The 20,700-nt window shown below is 40.6% G+C and overlaps 2 protein-coding genes across 2 annotated transcripts in view; both read left to right on the top strand.

Moving 5' to 3' along the window:
- The first annotated feature begins 304 nt into the window (after positions 1–304).
- LOC108441003 (tetraspanin-16-like) lies at positions 305–7,745 on the top strand. Its single transcript, XM_037544905.1, has 8 exons — positions 305–346; positions 688–784; positions 1,043–1,237; positions 2,519–2,593; positions 3,033–3,140; positions 3,245–3,400; positions 7,088–7,171; positions 7,671–7,745. The coding sequence occupies exons 2-8, from the start codon at positions 713–715 to the stop codon at positions 7,743–7,745; spliced, it is 765 nt and encodes a 254-aa protein (XP_037400802.1). The 5' UTR covers positions 305–346; positions 688–712.
- A 5,971-nt stretch (positions 7,746–13,716) lies between these two features.
- The window catches only part of zgc:158403 (tetratricopeptide repeat protein 39A), a 33,833-nt gene continuing 26,849 nt past the window's right edge, over positions 13,717–20,700 (top strand). Inside the window, exons 1-2 of the mRNA XM_017720254.2 lie at positions 13,717–14,137; positions 19,916–20,020. Of these exons, the coding sequence (XP_017575743.2) occupies positions 14,103–14,137; positions 19,916–20,020 (140 nt within the window). The 5' untranslated portion in view covers positions 13,717–14,102. The remainder of the gene's footprint in view (positions 14,138–19,915; positions 20,021–20,700) is intronic.

The raw sequence follows: 20,700 nt of genomic DNA, 5'->3' as shown, positions 1-20,700 counted from the left end.
GCGCGCCGTGTTTTTCCAGAGTTGTAACCGTTGTGCTCTGTGAAGCCGCTATAGCGACACCTAGTGTCTGCTCTCTGGCCACACATTTACATATTGTGTAAGTAAAGATTATTATTTTGTTGTTTAGTGTTTTTTCTTTCCAGTAAGGAGAAAGGGCTTCGCATGGAAATAAATCTGAAAACGGTATAAAACATTAACGGACGCAGTGAGCTAAGAGGTCTAGGTTAGCTAGCCAGCTAACGTAGCTTAGCTAGCTAACGAACCCGTTATCTAGCTACCTAGTCCGGTAACCTAGCTAAGCTAACGTCACCAGGCCTTAACCTACGTTACGTGTCCAGACCGTCAGGTTTTATTTTAAAGTGATAACTGTAGCGTACTAGATAGTTAAGCTGTGTCTACAGAATGTAACTGCCTACCTTACGTCACTTTATTTGCGTTTAAGACTAGCTAGTAAGGTAGTTCTTGTGACACATTACTGTCTAACGTGCTGCCCTTCTGTGTTCAGGGATATAGTTAACATGGCAGTGAACTTAAACCGTGTAAAATGATGTGTGTAACTCTCAGGGTCTTCATCTGAACACTAATATTCTTTCACTGTATTTACCGCTGAGTTTCCAAGTCTGGCTTCGCATCAAATCCTTGTAAAGCTGCTTTATGACAGGTCTCATTCTCTTTGGTTTTACTTAGATGCTGAATACCGTTACTGGAGAAAATGGCCTGTTCTGCAAGCAGGCTGTATGAGGCGATGAGATACCTACTGATAGTGCTTTGTGCATTGATTTTTGTAAGTGCCTCAGTTTTTTAAGAGCCTCACTTTGACAGGAAGTTTATCCATGATGCATTGTTTCTCAAAATGGGATCTAAGGGCTAGCCAAAATAAACTGGGGTGAACGTTACTAATTAGTTTTCCTTCTTCAGAAAAGTTTGTATGGTACCAAACAGCCATAATAAATGTCATATTTGTCTGTGGCAAACTGGATTGCTTTCTCTTTTTTCTTTGTAAGTCTCTGTTTGTCTCTTTCTCTCTTCCTCTCTCTTTCAGATTAGTGGCTTTGTGCTGGTGGGCTTGGGTGCATGGATCATATATGGAGCCAGCACCTTGGTGTATGCCCTGGGCCCTTACTCAGTACAACTCAACATGAGCTACATCTGCATTGGCGTGGGAGCCGTGCTCATTTTGACCAGTCTCGCTGGAAGTTGTGGGGCTTGGAAAGAGAACCGCTGCTGCCTCATGCTAGTGCGCCATTATTTATAGGCCTTGCTCAATTTATAATAGTCTAAATTTAGGCAACATATTTTTGTTTATTTAATTTTCAGTCAAAACAGCCACAAAGTGCAGATATTAGTAAGTTATTCATTTTTCATTGACAGGGTAAAAAAGATAGTATAGAGGTAAAAGGGTAATATATATTTAACAGATAATTACTCCATGCCTCCAGCACTAAGTATTATGTCAAGTATATCAGTACTTTAACTCTTCTATCCTTCCAGTTTTTAAAACGAGTCACAGCTGTGTCTTCCTAACAGAAGCTGTTCCCAAAACTTTCACTGACATTGTGTTCACTTTAAGAGACCCTAACATTCACACAACTTCCCAGACCCACCTTAGCTGCCTTACAGATTTCTTTCTTATCAGCATCTAAAATGGCTAAAGGAAATATTGATCAAATCAGTGCAAGAGGATTGTCTTATATCTCATAAGACAATGCTCTTGCATACGAAAAGGAAATGAAAGTAAAATAAGTGGGGGGGGGAAACAGGAGTTTCCAAAACTGGAATTCAGAAAATTATTAAAATGGGACTGTTTACAATTGCAAAACTGGTAAATCAGCTGAAGTTAGTCATGTGTTTTTGATTAAAGACATTATGAATCTTGATTTGTTCTGCGGCAAGATAACAACCCAAACACACTGCTAAAAAGATCAGGATGTCCTTATCATAGAAGCTTCTGGTGTTCTCAGAAGAGTGGACTAGCCAGACCTCAACGTCATTTAATATGTTTGGTATTGCTTAACAGAAAACGAGAACTCTTCTAACACTGAACTTTGGAGGGGTGGAAATCACTGCAGATTTCTTTGAAAAACTGAAAGCAAGTTTACTTAAAGAAGGGTGACTGTAATAAAGGCAAACTGAATACTGAAAAAGTTTATTTTGTATTTAGTTGTTTAAGCTTCTGTGCAAATTTACTTCTCATGGTCTTTTTTCTCATGGTGAAAAGTGAAGGACTTTTAATTCATTTGAATAAATGAATAGGTGGTCTCTGACTTTTGCACAGTACTGCATATACTAGCAGTCTTACTCTGGAGATTATTAAGTGGGGTGCAGCAAAGATAAAAAGAAGAAAGGCATTGTTCAATGCCTTCGCATTTGTAAAACTGCTCTACTTTTAGGAGTCTGAAAATGTAACTATAAATATAGAATAGCCAGCATTTAAAAACTTAATTTTTACCCAAATCTCATACCTTTAACTTTCTGCCGATCAGTTCACTTACAGTTCTTTCTTATTCATTTTCCACAGTTTTTCATCATTTTGACAGCTGTTTTTGTCGCAGAAGTGGTGGGCACCATTTTTGTCTGGGTTTACAGAGAATTGGTAAAAATGTTTATTTTATGTATATTTGTGACGTCTCATGTATTTGTAAGATGGCATCAAATGGATACCATCTGTATCAGATGGAAAAATTGCTGGATCATATATCAGAGTTTAAAAAAGTAAATAAATCCTGTTACAACTATCTAATCTAAATATGTATGTACTGTACTGAAATATGATGTGATGTTGTTAGCTGTGTATTTCTCCCTGTAGGATGATAGTGTTTGAGTTTGAGCATCATAGCTTTTAGATGCTCATCTTAAGTAAAATGCTTTGGTAAAAACCAGTTCAATCTAAAGCTTTAGTAGAAGAAATGTTGGATTGGTATGGGCTGATACTCAATGCCATTCTATTGTGTGTTCTGCTATTGCTAACACAGCCATGTTGATACTAATTTTAGTAGAGCAGTAGCTAAACATTTTGTGCTTTGTGTCCAAAGGTGGGGCTGGTGGTGTGGCGGGCCACTAAGGAATCCCTACAGAAGCTGTACATGGGCCCGGCTGCAGCAGACCCCATCTCTGCTGCATGGAACACCATCATGATCAAAGTGAGAATAAAATTCAATATCAGGTTGCTGGCTCAGCAGAACAGGGATGATTGTTTTTATAGCAGCACATCTGTTTGCATTGTATCTGTGTTTTATTGTCTCAGTTCAAATGCTGTGGTTTTGAGAACTCTACAGAGGATTTTACAAATTCAGCATTTAGCCAGGCCACAGGACTCAGTTACCCTAAAACGTGCTGCATCGAAAAGACATCACCGGCCTGTGACGGGTTAAACTTAGCACCTGATGTCATTCAGCCTCAGGTAAAGCACGATTGCTGCTTCACAGTCCACATTCCAGTCGCTTGTTATACATATGTGTATAAATACAACCCCATTTCCAAAAAAGTTGGGACAGGGGCTTGTTTATCACTGTTTCATTACGTCTTCTTTTAACAACACACTGTAAGCGTTTGGGAACTTGCATACAGAGATTCTCTGAATCCTTTCATTATCTTATGTACCGTAGATGATGAAAAGAAAAAGTTCTTTGCAATTTTATGTTTAAAAATGTTATTCTTGAATTATTGCACTATTTGTTCGTGCAGTCTTTCACAGAGTGGTGAACCCTCCTCCACTTCTTTACTTCTGAAACACTCAGCCTCTCTGGGATGCTTTTTTAGACCTAGTCATGTTACTGATCTATTACCATTCAACCACCAGGTGTTGTTTTTAAGCATTACATAACTTTACTTGCCTTTTGTTGCCCCTGTCCCAGCGTTTCTGGAATGTGTTGGTGGCAACAATTTCAAAATGAGCTTATATTTTTCAAAAAAACAAAAAACAAAAAATTCTCATTTTCATCATTCGATATGTTTTCTTTGAACTATTTTCAGTTAATTACACTTTGTTTTTATTTACATTTTGCACAGCGTCCCAACTTGTTTGGAAATGGGGTTGTACACACACACACACACACACACACACACATTATATATATATATATATATATATATATATATATATATATATATATATATATATATATATATATATATATATATATATATACAGTGTTCCCTTGCAACTTCGCGGTTCACCTTTCGCGGACTCGGTGCATCGCGGGTTTTCAAAAAATATTAATGGAAAAAATATATTGCGAATTTTCGCTACTTCACGGATTTTCTGCGGAACTCGATCTGTGGAAAATATATATATTTGATGATTTTACATCAAAAATGTAATGTGTGGGAATGGTTATTAAGGGAAGGGGAAAGGTTTATGAAGCGTAAAAGTGTGGGGGAGGGTTTATAAAGCCTTAAAATAGTGTATAAATACTTAAATAAATATAACGTCCCTACTTCGCGGATTTTCATTTATTGCGGCTGGTCCTGGAATGTAACACCCGCGATAAATGAGGGAACACTGTATATATAATAGATAGATAGATAGATAGATAGATAGATAGATAGATAGATAGATAGATAGATAGATAGATAGATATGCAATATATTTCTGCATCATTGAGCACACCAGGTGTTTTGTGTGAAAATGTCATGATAAATGGACTTACAGAAATGCTCCAAAATTGCTTAAAAACTTCCATTAAAAGTAAAGAAAGTTTTTACATTCTCCTATAAAGTTACCATTTTGGAGATGCTTGTTTTTCTATGGACAGCAACGATATGCACCTATGTTGTATGCACATACATTTATTGGCCATTCTCTATGAAACACCTAACATGTAAGTACACTTTGTAAGGCACTTTGCACCATTTAAAGGGATTTACTGATTGTAGCCTTTCTGTTACTGCAAAGTTTGTCACCCACCCTCTAGCCCATCCATGAGAGAAAAGGGAAACCATATAACCGCTTCTGACCAGATATTACTTGACATGTTGCAAAAACATATATTGGGAACTTTTCTAGATAACATCATGTATTTACACATAATTTTGCATCATGTGACAAATTTCCCTTACTTGCCTCTTACCACAAACACTAACAGCAAGATGGAGAGGTGTAGCTGCACTTAGGAAGAGATGAATAATAAAAAAATGCCACTTTTCAACTCTTTCAGAGTGAGCATACAGCTTTACATGGCAGAGAAACATGATCTTTCATGTAGTGGTTCAGGTGGAAGAAAAAGAACTATTATAATAAATACATAAAATGTCCTTATACGTCAGTTATAGGGACATCAAGGAAACCAAAGGCACGCATATATAGACATGCAAATGTTTGAGTGACTCTGGTCAAATTACTTTTTATGCAAATAGCCACATATTCCACAGAGAACACAGGACTGCATATTTTGTAGCATAAGCACTGTTTCCTGTTTCCTGGATTTAACATACTGTGAAAAAATAAAACATAAAACGTGGCCTGTGCAAAATGTATGTAATTTACAGAAAAGTGCCGTATTCGTTTGTGTTCCTTGTAGAGGAAATGTTAACATGATTTTCACTTAGAAAATCAACAAAACAACAACAATAAAATCAACAAGTCTGGGGTGTTCAAACTTTTACATATGACTGTGTGAAATTAGACACAAATTTATTATTCAGAAACCTTATGCGACAACAGTTGTTTGCAGGTTTTTTTAAACACTTCACTGTGACTGCTGGGTTGAAAACTGTCCACCAGCCAAAAGTACTCCTGTGGTCAAACTACTTGCCACCTTATTATGATTTGTCACATATGTACAATTCTTCTTTAAATCTGGCTCAGTGTTTTGTTTTTTGTTTTGGTTTTTGTTTTGTTCATTTTTCTGCAACCAGATATTTACATTTGACAGGTAGATTTGCTTCACCCACCAGACACTATGGCTGGTTAAATATGCCTTTGTTTAATTCTTGACAGCAGAAGATACAGCATATCAAAATTGAGAAAATAACTGAATTATCAAATTAATCCACTGACGGTGCGGATTTAGCTGCTCATTGTGTCAACACTTCTGCTGTGTTCACAAGGACGAAATGCATTTAAATGTGAAAGCTGCTAGTGGTTGTTCTTCTTTTTTGTAGAATGAAGCAAAAACGTGTTAGTTTTAGTCAAACTAATTGCTGTCGAATGCAAGCATACTTTTCCACATTGCCATTGGAACTTGTCTTACTCAAGAATTGCTAGTAAATGTTGCCCTTACATGAATATTTATATCTAAAATTCATAGTTGGGGGAAAAAAAATGGGACATATTTTCAACCTGCCTCTCTTGGAGAAGATCACCTGGCCAGATCATTTGAGTTAGAGACCCTAGAGGATGAGTAGCACAAGTAGTGTAGAAAATGATGAACTACAGTCTCTTAAGTGTACAGATACATGGTGTACAAACAAAATGTGTTTTTTTAATAAAGTGCTCAGTGTGTGTACATAGCACAGCGACACGTCTGAGCATGGTACACTTATACCAGTGCAACACATGTTAACATGCCACAACCATGTGGATGGCAACGCTACACTAAGAATGATCCACTACTCAAATATTTGATATCTGATCAACAGTGATACTATGGTGGTCCTTTTCTAATGATGATGGGTACAGGGTGGCTTACAGCAACATGTACGTAACATTGTTAACCTACAAAGTGTGCCTATATGGTAGGTGTCTCTGATAAAATGGCCAATACATGTAGGGACAAGGTGGAAAGCACCTAATAAACTGACCGCTCAGTGCTTGTATACATGTTTGAACAGATAGCACATATAAAACCATCTCTAGCTGATTTCTGCAGTAGCAGAGTAGTGCAGTGCTAAGATTTTAGGCTAAAAAAATCACACTTACTGCCCCCTGATGGCTGTTTCAGAAACAGCCTCTGACCTGCTTCAGAAGGCTGTTGTGATTTATAACAAGAAAAATCACATATCATCCACAGTGTGTTAAAGAAATATAATTAAATGTACCAAATATATGTATTTAAATTTTCTTTCTTTTTTTTGGAAATGTATGTGTTCCAAGAAACTGACTGCACGTGTCACATGACTGTAAGTATAAACGTGTCTGTGTTTACAGAGCTGCTACAAGAAGGTGATATCAGTAATCCGAGACAAAAGTGCAGTTCTTGGAGCTGCAGCAGGCACAATATGTGTAATTGAGGTTGGTTTAACGTACTGTCTTATGCCTCCTGTGTTAATGAAAACATATTCAAACGCCAGTCACGCCAGCCTAGCATTACTTATTGTTAATCACACACACACACACACACACACACACACACACACACACACACACACACACACACACACAGCCACCTTGGGTGGGGGGTGGGGTGCTTGAGACCATCCCAGCTGTCTATTGTTAATCATTCCTTCATTAATAATTAATCATTCCTTCATTAATGAATCAATAAGTTAAATCAGCTGTGCTGTTTTGCACAAATCTTTGCAATTGCTGGAGGGACTTGAGAAGAAATCGGAAACCACACCTCTGATCTTCTAAGTAGTTCAAAGACTACCGTATGTTTTTCAAAACAAGAAATATTTTTATGTTTCTGTGAATTCAAGTTTTGCATGGGGGCTGCAAAAATACATACCCTAGATTTTTGCACAGTATTGCATGTTTGTTTAGTATTTTTGCATGTTTCTCTTTGTTCCAGCTGGCCTCTATTATCCTCACCATGCTTCTCTTTGTGAAGTTGGGTGTGATGCAGAGAGAGGAGAGAGACATGTAAGATGAAAGGGTTTCGTTCTGCTCCTCAAAAGTCCTTCACTCAAACATAAACACATGCCCTTTAACATGCAGTGTGGTTAGTTTGGTTTCATTGTTTTTGTTGCATGTTTGTTTTTTCATGAATTTCATGTTGAAGATACTGACAGATTAAGATACATTTGTTGAAGTAAATAAAAAGATCTATTCTAACTATTTAGTGTACAGTTCATAGGTACTGCTATCGCAGGGATAGTCTCTGACTCATTTATGTAAACTTCAGTTACATGTTGCCAAAAGTATTCATTCGTCTGAACTTGAGTTACATCCCATTCTTAATCCATAGAGTTTAGTATGATGTCTGCCCATTCTTTGCAGCTATAACAGCTTCAACTCTTATGGAAAGGCTTTCCACAAGGTTTAGGAGTGTGTTTATGGGAATTTTTGACCGTTCTTCCAGAAGTGCATTTGTGAGGTGAAAATGACATTGATGTTGGATGAGAAGTCCTGGCTCACAGTCTCCGCTCTAATTCATCCCAAAAGTGTTCTATGGGGTTGAGGTCAGGACTCTGTGCAGGCCAGGCAAGTTCTTCCAAACCAAACTATCGTTATGGATCTTACTTTTTGCGCTGGTGTGCAGTCATGTTGGAAAAGGAAGGGGCCATCCCCAAACTGTTCCCACAAAGTTGAGAGCATGAAATTGTCCAAAATCTCTTGGTGCTGAAGCATTAAGAGTTCCTTTCACTGGAACTAAGGGGCCGAGCCCAACTCCTGAAAAACAACCCCACACCATAATCCTCCCTGCACCAAACTTTACACTTGGCACAATGCAGTCAGACAAGTACCGTCTCCTGGCAACCGCCAAACCCAGACTCGTCCATCGGATTGCCAGAAGGAGAAGCTTGATTCGTCACTTGAGAAAACATGTCTCCACTGCTCTGGAGTCCAGTGGAGGCGCTTTACACCACTGCGTTCCACGCTTTGCATTGCGCTTAGTGATGTGTGGCTTGGATGCAGCTGCTCGGCCATGGAAACCCATTCCATGAAGCTCTCTACGCTGTTCTTGAGCTGATCTGAAGGCCACATGAAGTTTGGAGGTCTGTAGTGATTGACTCTGCAGAAAGTTGGCGACCTCTGTGCACTATGCGCCTCAGCATCCACTGACCCGCTCTGTCATTTTACATGGCCGACCACTTTGTGGCTGAGTTGCTGTCGTTCCCAACGCTTCCACTTATATCCCACTGACAGTTGACTGTGGAATATTTAGTAGCGAGTAAATTTCACGACTGGACTTGCTGCACAGGTGGCGTCCAATCACGGTACGACGCTGGAATTCACTGAGCTCCTGAGAGCGACCCATTCTTTCACAAATGTTTGTAGAAGCAGTCTGCAGGCCTTGGCTTTATACACCTGTGGCCATGGAAGTGATTGGCACACCTTAATTCAATGATTTTGATGGGAGAGTGAATACTTTTGGCAATATAGTGTATCTTGACAAGATCAGTGCTGCCATCTCCTGGCCGAATTATGGCATATCATTCTGGGCAATCTGTAAATTAATTATCTTGGATGATTTGGAAGCTTGCATGTTATACAAGTCTGGGATGTATGAATGTACACCCCCCCAGTAACCCCATAGGTTATGCAGAACTGTTGTAGTTTAAAATGGGAATTCCACCAGTTGTAAACATTTCTGCATAATTAAACTGAGTCATTCAGAGTGGTTCGATGTGAAATGCAGGAGCAGTCTTGGCACTAGGCAAATGTACCTTGGCATCTAGGGCTCCTATTATCCAAAGGCCCCATGAAAATACTAGTTAAATACACTGCGCATGTTAATGTTAAAAATTCTGAAATGCATAAACATTTTAAAAATAGCTTTTCAGTCCTTTCAGTGCATCGCCACTCCCCTTTCATGGTTTAAAAGGATTGTTGCATGTTACATCATGAAACATTTGCACAGAGGGTATGAACAAGACAGTAAAGCAATAATCTATCCTCATTTGGGAGAGGTAGTTCTTTGGAATGATTTTCTGTGTGTTGAAAGGGAATCTCAAAGTTATTCAAGTGCAGCAGAGAAATGCAAAAAGAGAGAAGAAAAAAATTGTGTTTTACTACTATTATGTACACTGTACCTAATGCTAGCAGTAATGTTAATGCAGGTAGCTAGTGTTAATGGGGTGACTACTGAAAAAAGTAACCCATACAAATGAATGCTCTCAAACTTAGAAATATGCTTAAAACATTAAAGCATAAATTATTTCCCAAAGATCTGGCAGTAGCGAGATCATTTAATTTAAACAATTACTAAAGTAAAAAAAAAATTGAAATATGCTATGGACAAAAGTATTGGGACACACCTCTTAATCATTGAATTCAGGTGTTTCATTCAGTCCCATTGCCACAGGTGTATAAAATCAAGCACCTAGCCCTGCAGTCTGCCTTTACGAACATTTGTGAAAGAATGGGTCGTCTTAAAGAGCTCACTGAATTCGAGCGTGGTACTGTAATAAGATGCCACCACTGCAACAGCTCAGTTCGCAAAATTTCTTACCTCCTAGATATTCCACAATCAACTATGAGTGGCACAGTTGACATGTAGAAGTGTTTGGGAACCACAGCAACTCAGCCATGAAATGTCAGACCATGTAAAGTTACAGAGCGGGTCGCAAAGTGCTGAGGGCATAATAGTTGCTAATGCTCTGCTGACTCAGTAACTGCAGAGTTCCAAACCTTCTCTGGCATCAACGTCAGCACAAAACTGTCTGTCGGAAACTTCTTGGCATGGGTTTCCATGGCCAAGTAGCTGCATTTGCGTGCCTTATATCATCAAGCACAATGCCAAGCATCAGGGGGAATGGAGTAAAGCATGCCGCCACTGGACTCTGGAATCACGTTTCTCTATCTGGCACTAATTATAATAATAATAATAATTCTTTATTTTTATATAGCACTTTATCAAGGACCCAAAGACGCTTACAATTCAAATTACATAGATAACACACTTAACACAGACAACAAGAGCACAGTAATACATACAAAAAGACAAGGCAGTTATGGGAGGTCAAAAGAAGGAGCATAACAGACTGAGGGCAGGTTATGAGTATGTTGAGGCAGAGCAGTTTACATAAATGCTGTACAGTGGCAGGGTCAGACATTGAAAGTATGAGGGAGGTTATAGGGGAAATATAGTATTAAATATAGTATAGTACATTTATAGTGTGATTGAGTGATTTCAGGTTAGATTTGAATATGGAGAGTGAATTGGATTTTGACCAGTAGTGGAAGAGAGTTCCAGAGTCTAAGGGCAGATCTTGAGAAGGCTCGGTAACCTTGGAGGTTAGTTGGAGGGATGGTAAGTAGTCCAGCTGAAGATGACCTGAGAGAGCGAGATGGTTTATAGAGAAGATGATCAGACAGGTAAGAAGGGGTGAGATTGATTAAGAGCTTTCCAGGTGAGCAGAAGAATTTTGAACAGTATGTGATATTTCGCAGGAAGCCAATGGAGACGTTGGAGAACAGGGGTAATGTGGTGATGTGCACAGGTGTGGGTGAGGAGATGGGCACTCTGATGGACAAGCCTGGTTTGGCGAATGCCAGGAGAATGTTACCTGCCTGACTGCATTGTACCAACCGTAAAGTTTGGTGGAGGAGGGATAATGCTTTGGGGATGTTTTCAGGGGTTGGCCTAGGAGCCACAGTGAAATTAAATCTTAATGCGTCAGCACCAAGACATTTTGTACCATTCCAATTGTACGATTCCAACTTTGTGGGAACAGTTTGGGGCCCTTTTCTATTCCAACATGACTGTGCCTATATGTACAAAGCAAAGTCCAAAAAGGCATGGTTGGGGTGATTGGGTGTGGAAGAAGTTGACTGGCCTGCACAGAGCCCTAACCTCAACCCCATCAAACACCTTTGGGATGAACCAGAACGGAGATTGCGAGCAGGCCCTCTTGTCCAACATCAGTGCCTGACCTCACAAAACGTCTGCATGACTGGACAAAAATTCCCACAGACATACTCCAAAATCTAATGGAAAGGTTCTAGAAGACATGAAACTTTTGTCTGTAAGTTAGACTTCAATTCCAATATGCAGCACATTAAATATATTTAGTAGATTTAAGATTTCACTTACACAAGTGGTTTCACAAAAAATAATTTTCTGCAGTAGATTCTTGGACCAAGTGTGTGAGTGACTGTCTGTGTCTGTCTGTCTGCCCTGCGATGGACTGGCGACCTGTCCAGGGCGTATCCTGCCTTCCGCCCGATGACTGCTGGGATAGGCTCCAGCATCCCCCCGCGGCCCTGATGGAGAAGCGGCTTGGAAAATGGATGGATGGATGGATGGATGGATGGATGGATTCTTGGGCCACTCAGGAGGCCAGAGGATGATGAAATTTAAAAATGTGCTCCCCGGGCTTGTCTTTTGCCTGGAGCTCCAGAATCGCAAAATCTGCTCCTGACAAAATGTGTGTGTGTGAATATATACTAGTATATAGAGACATTAAACTTTTTAAATGGCTGCTTCCCATCTCGTGCTGTGAAAAATTCCGAATGGAGCATTTCAGCTCAAACCGCTTGGACTTTGTTTACATCTTAACCATTTATCTGTGCATTGTTGTTCCTGAAAATCCAGTGAAATTCTCCTTTAAGGTTGTTTAGCAAACTGTAACTAATAGCATACAGCCACTAAAAGTACATTATTCAAAACCAAATCATAATCAAGTTCAAGTCAACTGACAAATATATATGAAAAAAGCACACAAGCATACAAACCCTGAAAAAAATCTCATGTACAGTCGTGTACAGCTGCTATAGCTGACCACATGGAATCTTCAGCTTTATACCGTTTCAGATCAAGCAACTTTCTCCGATATCTACTATTGTGTTGGTCTCATTACTTACTGACCAAGGAAAACAGATCAGGAATACATTTTTGTTTCATTTTGAATGAGTAATGAAACACAAAACCAACACTGAAAAAGTTCTTGTTTATCATAATACTAAAACATTTGTACGGCAGGACATATTTCTTTGACAAGTTTTCGGGTTGTGAAAGAAATGGACTTTAACAAAACCATTTAACAGGTTAATTTCAAATTGTCATTGTCTGCAGTGGCAGCACATCTCAAACAAGGAAATGAGGAACGGTTCTTGAAATTTGATGATTACTGACGTTGAAAGGCCTGAAAAAAAACATGCACAATTAAAGCCAAAAAGAAAAGAAATACCAGTGTGGGCAGCGGAAGAAATCTTACATGCCCCCTTTTTTTTTTTTTACCAGGGGTGGGAAATATGTGGGAGCCAAGCTTCATTATATTTAAACAATTCAGTTTTTATTTTTATATACTTAAGTGTATAAGGGTAAATGCAGTTTAAACGCAGATCATTTCTCCTTCAAGTATATTTTTGGCTCCCTACTTTCACTTGATGTAGTACCAGTAAGTCCTCTTCTCCTGACATTTTTCCACCAGTCTTCACTGAATGGGCAGCTTTCAAAAAGCTTCAGGAAGCCTTCAATCAGCATCTCAGCTGCCCTTCACAAAGCTGTTAAAGAATAAACACATCATTCCACTACAAATGTCTCCAGAAGAGCTCGAGAGCACGCCAAGAAGTTAAGAGAGTCATTAAACCCACGGCAATAAGATAAATGACAAAGGCAGGGATGTTGAAAGAGGTGATAAAGAAGTGGGAGAAACGTCGTGTTTACTTTTGGGTTTGTACATTCTCTCAGTCCTCTTGTGTATTACGAGTCTGTATCCAACACAACAGACTTAACTGACCGGACTTTTAATAAAAACGGCCTTTGAGAAGGAAACAAACGACGACGGCTGGTCAATGTACCGAGTACCACACCTACAGTTAACCCTTTAGCCCCCGTTTAGCCCTCTAGAGGCGCTTTCCTCACGGTGAGAAATGAAGACCCGCTCGGGGGTTAAAATGCTTGCACCGAAGCCGTGAAGCCTCGTACGCTAGGTGGAGGTGGAGGTGGTGCTGGTGCCGACACCGACATCCTGCCCACATCCTCGCAAGTTGTTGGCAGAAAACCAGGCCGAGGAGGAGCCAAAAGAGACCTTTTCTTTTTCTGTTCCAGGAGAAACGACGACAGCAGCTCGAGCAGTCACTGGACCAGCCCTGCTGGACACACACAAGTCCACACCTTCTTCCCCCCCTCCTCTTCATCGCCCAACTAGTTCGCTCTGAAGTCGTCGAGAAAAGTCGAACTCAATGCGCCTCGTTTGTTTGTCCACGGGAATCATCGCCAGCCCCGTTCTCTGAAGGCATCCGCGGTTTGGAGGGCGACGCTGCTTTCTGACAGGTGTTCGGCTGGACACACTCACGCACTCTCGCACGCACACGGCACGGAGGTGGGGAAATCATGCCCAACGGGAAAGACGCACCTGGGACCGCCAAGTAAGTGGCCTCGAGCAGCAGCTGCTTCGCTTCATCCTCACCGCGAGTTAAGCGAAGCGTTACCTGCCTGGCTGTTGGCTGTACTAAGCCTTTCTAAATGGGGGGAATGCAGCCTGTTGGTGTTCACGGGTCCTACCGTAACATTTAAACGTGATGCAACAGTGACACGACAGAGGAGCGCGGTGTTGACTTTAGTTTCTGCTGTCGAGCCAACTGAACTTCACACTGACAGAGCTGCAGTTTAGTCCTCAGTCAAATTAGCTGATTCAGATGGTCTGTGGTGAAACTTGCAGCTTGTTCAGTTGCGTATTTGTTCTCTCTCTCTCTCTCTCTCTCTCTCTCTCTCTCTCTCTCTCTCTTCCTTCCTCGTTGTGTAATGTCTTGTGTGGAGCTACTTTGTGTAACTGTGTGAGAGTGGGGGTCACACTGTGGACTGGACTTTTAAAATGGTGTTGGGGGGGCAGCAATATGATAAATTACGTCACATCGCGCTTGTGTTAGTGTGTCGTGGCTGTGGGGCAGAGGTGGAAAGTTCCAGATGCAGAAAGTAAGAATCCTCCCCAGGATTTTGTTCCAACTCCCCAGACACCTGTGCTGCTGGACACCTGTGCTGCTGGTTCGAGCTAATGAGAGAGAGGCACTTGTGCTGTTAGGGATAAAAGCAACATTCTTTGACCTAATTAGAAAACAGCAACGGTCCTTTATCTTGTGTTAAAATGTCCTAAAGAATGAACCAATACAGCAGTAAATCAGTGGTTCTCAGACCAGTCCTCAGGGTTTTTGCCTCGCAAAAAACCTGAACCATCTACAGGTTCCTGAAGACCTGAGAACCATTGCAATAAACAGCTGCTGTGCTGGCTTTAAACAGAGGTTGAGTGTGCTTTGCTTCTCCTGCAGAGGCAGCACCGTGGAACTAAGAAGTTTATTGTGGGCATTGTCAGTGCTTAGGTCAGTACAGTAGATCACAAATGGTTTTAGTCCAAGGCCTCCTTTTGTGGATAGGGAGTACTGCAGCGCACCCTTCTGCCTTCCCTTCAAACACCCATGAGACTGTGTGGTGAGAACAATAAATCATAAGTTCTTGGGGAAGCTGCATAGTGACGGCAGCTATCTGGCATTTATTCGTGTGAGCACCTGAGTAATAATTTGTCATGGACTGTAGGCTAGTTACTCAGAGCAAACACGAGACACCTTGCAGTGTGTGTGTGCGCTCTGTGAGTGTGTGTATGCCTCAGCTGGGCGGTGTTGCCTCCATGTGACAGATTTCCCAGCAGTAGATGTGTGTGCAGTAAAGTAAAAAGACTTTGGGTCCTTAAGACCAGCTGTGTTTTTATTCACTGTCCCCTTTATTAGACATGCCTTGTGTATGCTTCCACTCACAGGACACTTTGAGTTCCTCACACCTGAGAGGTCCACTGTATAGATGTGTTACAGACTGTAGCCCATCCGTTGTTGTACACAGTTTGTCAGCCACCCCCTCTCCCCTCTGAGGATGGCCGGATGTTAATTGGCTGTTGGACCGTTCTCAACACTGCATTGACACTGAAATGGTAACGGTGTGGTGGTGTTTGTGGTCCTGGTACAAGTTTATCAAGCATGGTGGTGTCACTGCTTGGTAGAGGATCATCCAGTACCTAAATGTTTCCTGGCAAGAGGCGCTCTTTGACAAGAACTGGGTACAGTCCTGTACCAGTGATGGAGACTACCCTTCCCTTGTTTAATTTCTAGTGAAAAAAGCCCCTCGGTAGGTGCTGCTAATTTTTCATGAGGTATTTCACAGATCTGATAGAAGATGATACATTTGCATATTGGGAAAAAAAGTGGAAAGTCAAAGGAATAGAAGTGAGAAGAGTTTCCAAAACTGGACTTTTCTCTAGAGTAGAGAGGGAGAGATCAAGCTCTGCTCTTGCTTTAGATGTGGGTGTTTTCTGTCCATCCTTCCACTGTGAGGAGACTCCACACTGAATTCGAAAGGGTGTGTAGCCATCAAGAAGCAGAGAAAAGGAAATGGACAACACAGAAGAAAATTTAAAAATCGGTCATAGAAACTGTTGGTGTTCGCAGAACAATGGACTGACCACCCCAGAGCCCACCACTGAATGTGTTTGAGATGATTTGCTTCGTGAGACGACGGAAATGTAACCAACTCTTAAAAATACCCTGACGTTGAACATGAATAAGTTGTTGTGAAACTGTGTGTGACCGCAGTTGTGCTACAGGTCAGACTCTAGTCCTCACGACCCAAAACACTGCAGACTTCAGCACACTGCCTCATTAAACACACCTGATTCAGCTCATCAGCTAAATAGTGTGGAGGTTTAATGAGAGTCTCCTCAAAAATGATTACTTTAAAATTACTAAAATAATTTGTAGTCATGTAAAAAATAATTCACTTAGAAATGATTGAAATGAAGTTATAGTCATATAGCTGAGGCAGACAGATCTCTTCAGCAGAAAACGGGCCTAATGTTTGCATGTATGGGACAGGAGGAACTTCTGACCCAGGTCCAGTCAGTGCATTACATAAAAGGGTTTTTTGATAAGGCATCTGGAGAAGCCTGAGAAACACTGCCTGCGAGCTCCTAATTAGAAGACTAGATAAGGACTGGCAAAAGCTCGCCCATAAACCAAATTAATGAGGAAAGTGCCCAACTAAAGGCCTTGAGGAGGTCAGAATGACTTGATACAGAAAGGATGAGAAACTTCTATTTAAAAATATATCTTAAGAGTGGTGGGAAATAAAGGTTTACCAAAGACTTGATGAACCAAGACGTAATGGGAACCAAGAGGTGATTCAGGGACATATACCAAGGGGAGGGGGGGAAGAGCTCGCCCCGAAATGGGATATAAAGAAGGATGCTTTATGATGATCTTTGCATTTGGTTGTCTGGATTGGTTGTTTGGTTGAATACTCTTTTACTTTTGTTTATTTTTGAAAGTGATTAGACAATAATCAGAACAAAACCACAGTACAGAATAGACTTAGTATTTAAACCTCATATGTTGGGGCTTTGGGAAAGGAGAAAATAGCTCTTGGTCCCGACAATAGCAAGGCTCTCATGAACTGAATTTAGGGTGGAAGCTCTAAGGTGGGCCTAAAAAGTCAGTGTTTCGAGTGGCCAGCAGGTGTGTTTTGCATGCTGTATGATGTTGTTCATAAATTCCTCTCTGTAATAATTAATGGGATGTTATGAACATCTCTACATTTGCTGTGTTAATTAACACTATATCTGCTAATACTCAGTTAATGGATCGGCTTTTTATAGGACCAGCCATGCTATACTGTGTCATAAGGGATGATTCATAATTGATAAAGGCCAGTGTTTCAAAGGCTAAGAAGTCGCTTATTAATTTTTTATCCTTTACTTATGCTCTGTGTTTGCGTGACACAGACGACCTTCATTTTCTCTAGCATTCTTCTGTACACAATGTTTATAAAATAGGACCTGACCACTATGAAAATTTGCCACAGATCATTGTAATGAGTTGTAAATTCCAGTAATTGATGTTGATTAAACACATGTTGGCAAGTGAAAACATCCTGAATCTTATCATTATATGTAAAAATGATCATTCTGGGATTGTTGTAAGAATGCAAACATAATTCAACTTGTAATTTTACTTACAATATTTTTTTTTTAAAACTTGTTTTAAGTCATTTTATCCAGAGAAACTGACTCATTCTGTTGGGAGATAATTGGATTATTTCAAACAATAATGCTGGAAACAAGCTAAACTATCTACCGATAGAATAAGATTCAGTCAACAGAACAAAACAATAAGTTTTGTAAGTAAAATCATCTACAAGTTAAATAATCTTTACAATATTCTTCAAACAATCTCAGAGAAACATTATATATATATATATATAATGTATGTACTTAAGATGATTTCATTAGGCAAGAGTGTCTTTAGAATGATCTCTGTTTAGAACAGAGATTTTTCATTGATGTGATTATCTGTCTGTCATCACATTTCCCAAACCTTTGTATACAACTGTATATTTAGTTATGAAAATGTAGTATTTTGCGATTTCTACCTCATTACCACAAAACATTGACAGCAGCTGAGGTTTTTATATTGATCGCGTAACTTTTTTTGCTTTGATTTACTTAGAATTTGCTAGGAAGACATGAAAGAGAATCAGTTGAAAGTAATATATAATTTTTTTTTTTTTTTAAATCACTTCTCTACTTAAAAAGTGTATGTATATATTTATATACACTATATTTCCAAAAGTATTTGGTCGTCTGCCTTCACATGCATATGAACTGGAGTGACATCCCATTCTTAATCCATAGGGTTTAATATGATGTCGGCCCACCTTTTGCAGCTATAACAGCTTCAACTCTTCTGGGAAGGTTTTCCACAAGGGTTAGGAATGTGTTTACGGGAATTTTTGACCGTTCTTCCAGAAGCGCATTTGTGAGGTCAGACACTGATGTTGGGTGAGAAGGCCTGGCTCGCAGTCTCCGATCTAATTCATTCATCCTTAGTGTTCTGTGGGGTTGAGGACTCTGTGCAGGCCAATTAAGTTCATCCATGTCTTTATGGACCTGCTTTGTGCACTGGTGCGCAGTCATGTTGGAACAGGAAGGGGCCGTCCCCAAACTGTTTCCACAGAGTTGGGAGCATGAAATTGTCCGAAATCTCTTGGTGCTGAAGCATTAAGAGTTCCTTTCACTGGAACTAAGGGGCCGAGCCCAACTGCTGAAAAACAAGCCCACACCATGATCCCCCCTCTGCCAAACTTTACACTTTGCACAATGCAGTCAGACAAGTCCCGTCTCCTGGCAACTGCCAAACCCAGATTCGTCCATCGGATTGCCAGACGGAGAAGCGTGATTGGTCATTCCAGAGAAGACGTCTCCACTGCTCTAGAGTCCAGTGGCAGCGCTTTACACCACTGCATTTGACGCTTTGCATTGCGCTTGGTGATGTAAGGCTTGGATGCAGCTGCTCGGCCATGGAAACCCATTCCATGAAGCTCTCTACGCTGTTCTTGAGCTGATCTGAAGGCCACATGAAGTTTGGAGGTCTGTAGTGATTGACTCTGCCAAAAGTCGGTGACCTCTGCGCACTATGCCCCTCAGCATCCGCTGACCCCGCTCTGTCATTTTACATGGCCAACCACTTCGTGGCTGAGTTGCTGTCGTTCCCAATCTCTTCCACTTTGTTATAATCCCACTGACAGTTGACTGTGGAATATTTAGTAGTGAGGAAATTTCACGACTGGACTTGTTACACAGGCGGCGTCCGATCACGGTACCATGCTTGAATTCACTGAGCTCCTGAGAGCGACCCATTCTTTCACTAGTGTCTGTAGAAGCAGTCTGCATGCTAAATATTGGTGTGAGGAATTGATATGGAGGACACATTGCAGAAAGAAGAATGAAGGTAAAATATGCCTTAAAAATGAAAAAAAGACTTTGAAATAAAAAACAAAGTTTGCTTTGTCTTATGACATGTAGAGCTCCAAATCATCTACTAAATCACGTGAATGTTGTTTATCTCTGTGATTATTAATACATTTATGTGCGTGGTTTGAAGCCGTTTTGTGAGAATGATTCTAATATCAGATGGTTTTACTTGCCAATGATGTGTGAGTTGGCCTGTGACCCAGAAGGATAAGCAGCTTAGAAAGTGTGTGTGTGTGTGTGTGTGTGTGTGTGTGTGTGTGTGTGTGTGTGTGTGTGTGTGTGTGTGAGAATAGGACCCTGATGTATTAACATGATCATTCTATGTTCTTTGTATATGTGTGTGTACGTCTCATCACAGCTCCACACAGACTTCCTTACGGACATGCCTAGAGGACTGCATGGAGGCCTTAGATCTTTTCCTCAACAACCACTTCAACGAGAGTCTAGACAAACTGCAGCCACGGTGAGAGCAAGTAGTTCTGCCTGTCTGTCCACTTTGCTCTTCTTCTCATTCACATTCACAAACAAAAATCTACTCACCTTCAGCATCTGACTCGAGCACGATGCTGCAGCTGACCTTGGTACAGGACTCATTTGACTTTGTCAAGGTGAAGTGAAGAGCAGACGTGTTTTTTTAAGGTGCGGTTACTGTGGAAATGCCTCTGTATCGGTGCTAGTAAATGGTGTGTGGATCTTTAAATGGCTAAAACATTTTGTGTAGTAACTGGTATTAAGTTTAGCTGTAGACAGCTTTCTAACATCAGTGTGCTGAAATGTTTCTGTATCTGTTTGCTCATGTGCGTCATGCTAAACTCCCTTGACCAGGATGTGAGGTATTTACCTAAGTGCACACCCAAAGACACATGAACACATTCGCTTACTTTACACGCATGAATGAGTGTGAGAGGTGGCATAAAGCACGACACTAGGAAAACTTAGAGGGTATTCCAACCCAAAAATCAGTCGTCAGGCTTGTTTGTTGCTGGTAATGTAGTTTCTCTAGCGGAGAAAAGGTTTATTTCTTTGGCTGAATACATCCAGATTCAGATAGACCCGGACATTAACCTGTTTCTGTGACCTGGATTAAGCCTATATTGCAGTTGGTTCTGGGTCACTCACACCACTTCAGCTCATCCCAGTGTT

Source organism: Pygocentrus nattereri, chromosome 14 (assembly GCF_015220715.1).
Source record: "Pygocentrus nattereri isolate fPygNat1 chromosome 14, fPygNat1.pri, whole genome shotgun sequence".
Taxonomy (NCBI): domain Eukaryota; kingdom Metazoa; phylum Chordata; class Actinopteri; order Characiformes; family Serrasalmidae; genus Pygocentrus; species Pygocentrus nattereri.
This window is presented reverse-complemented; position numbering and strand designations above follow the sequence as displayed.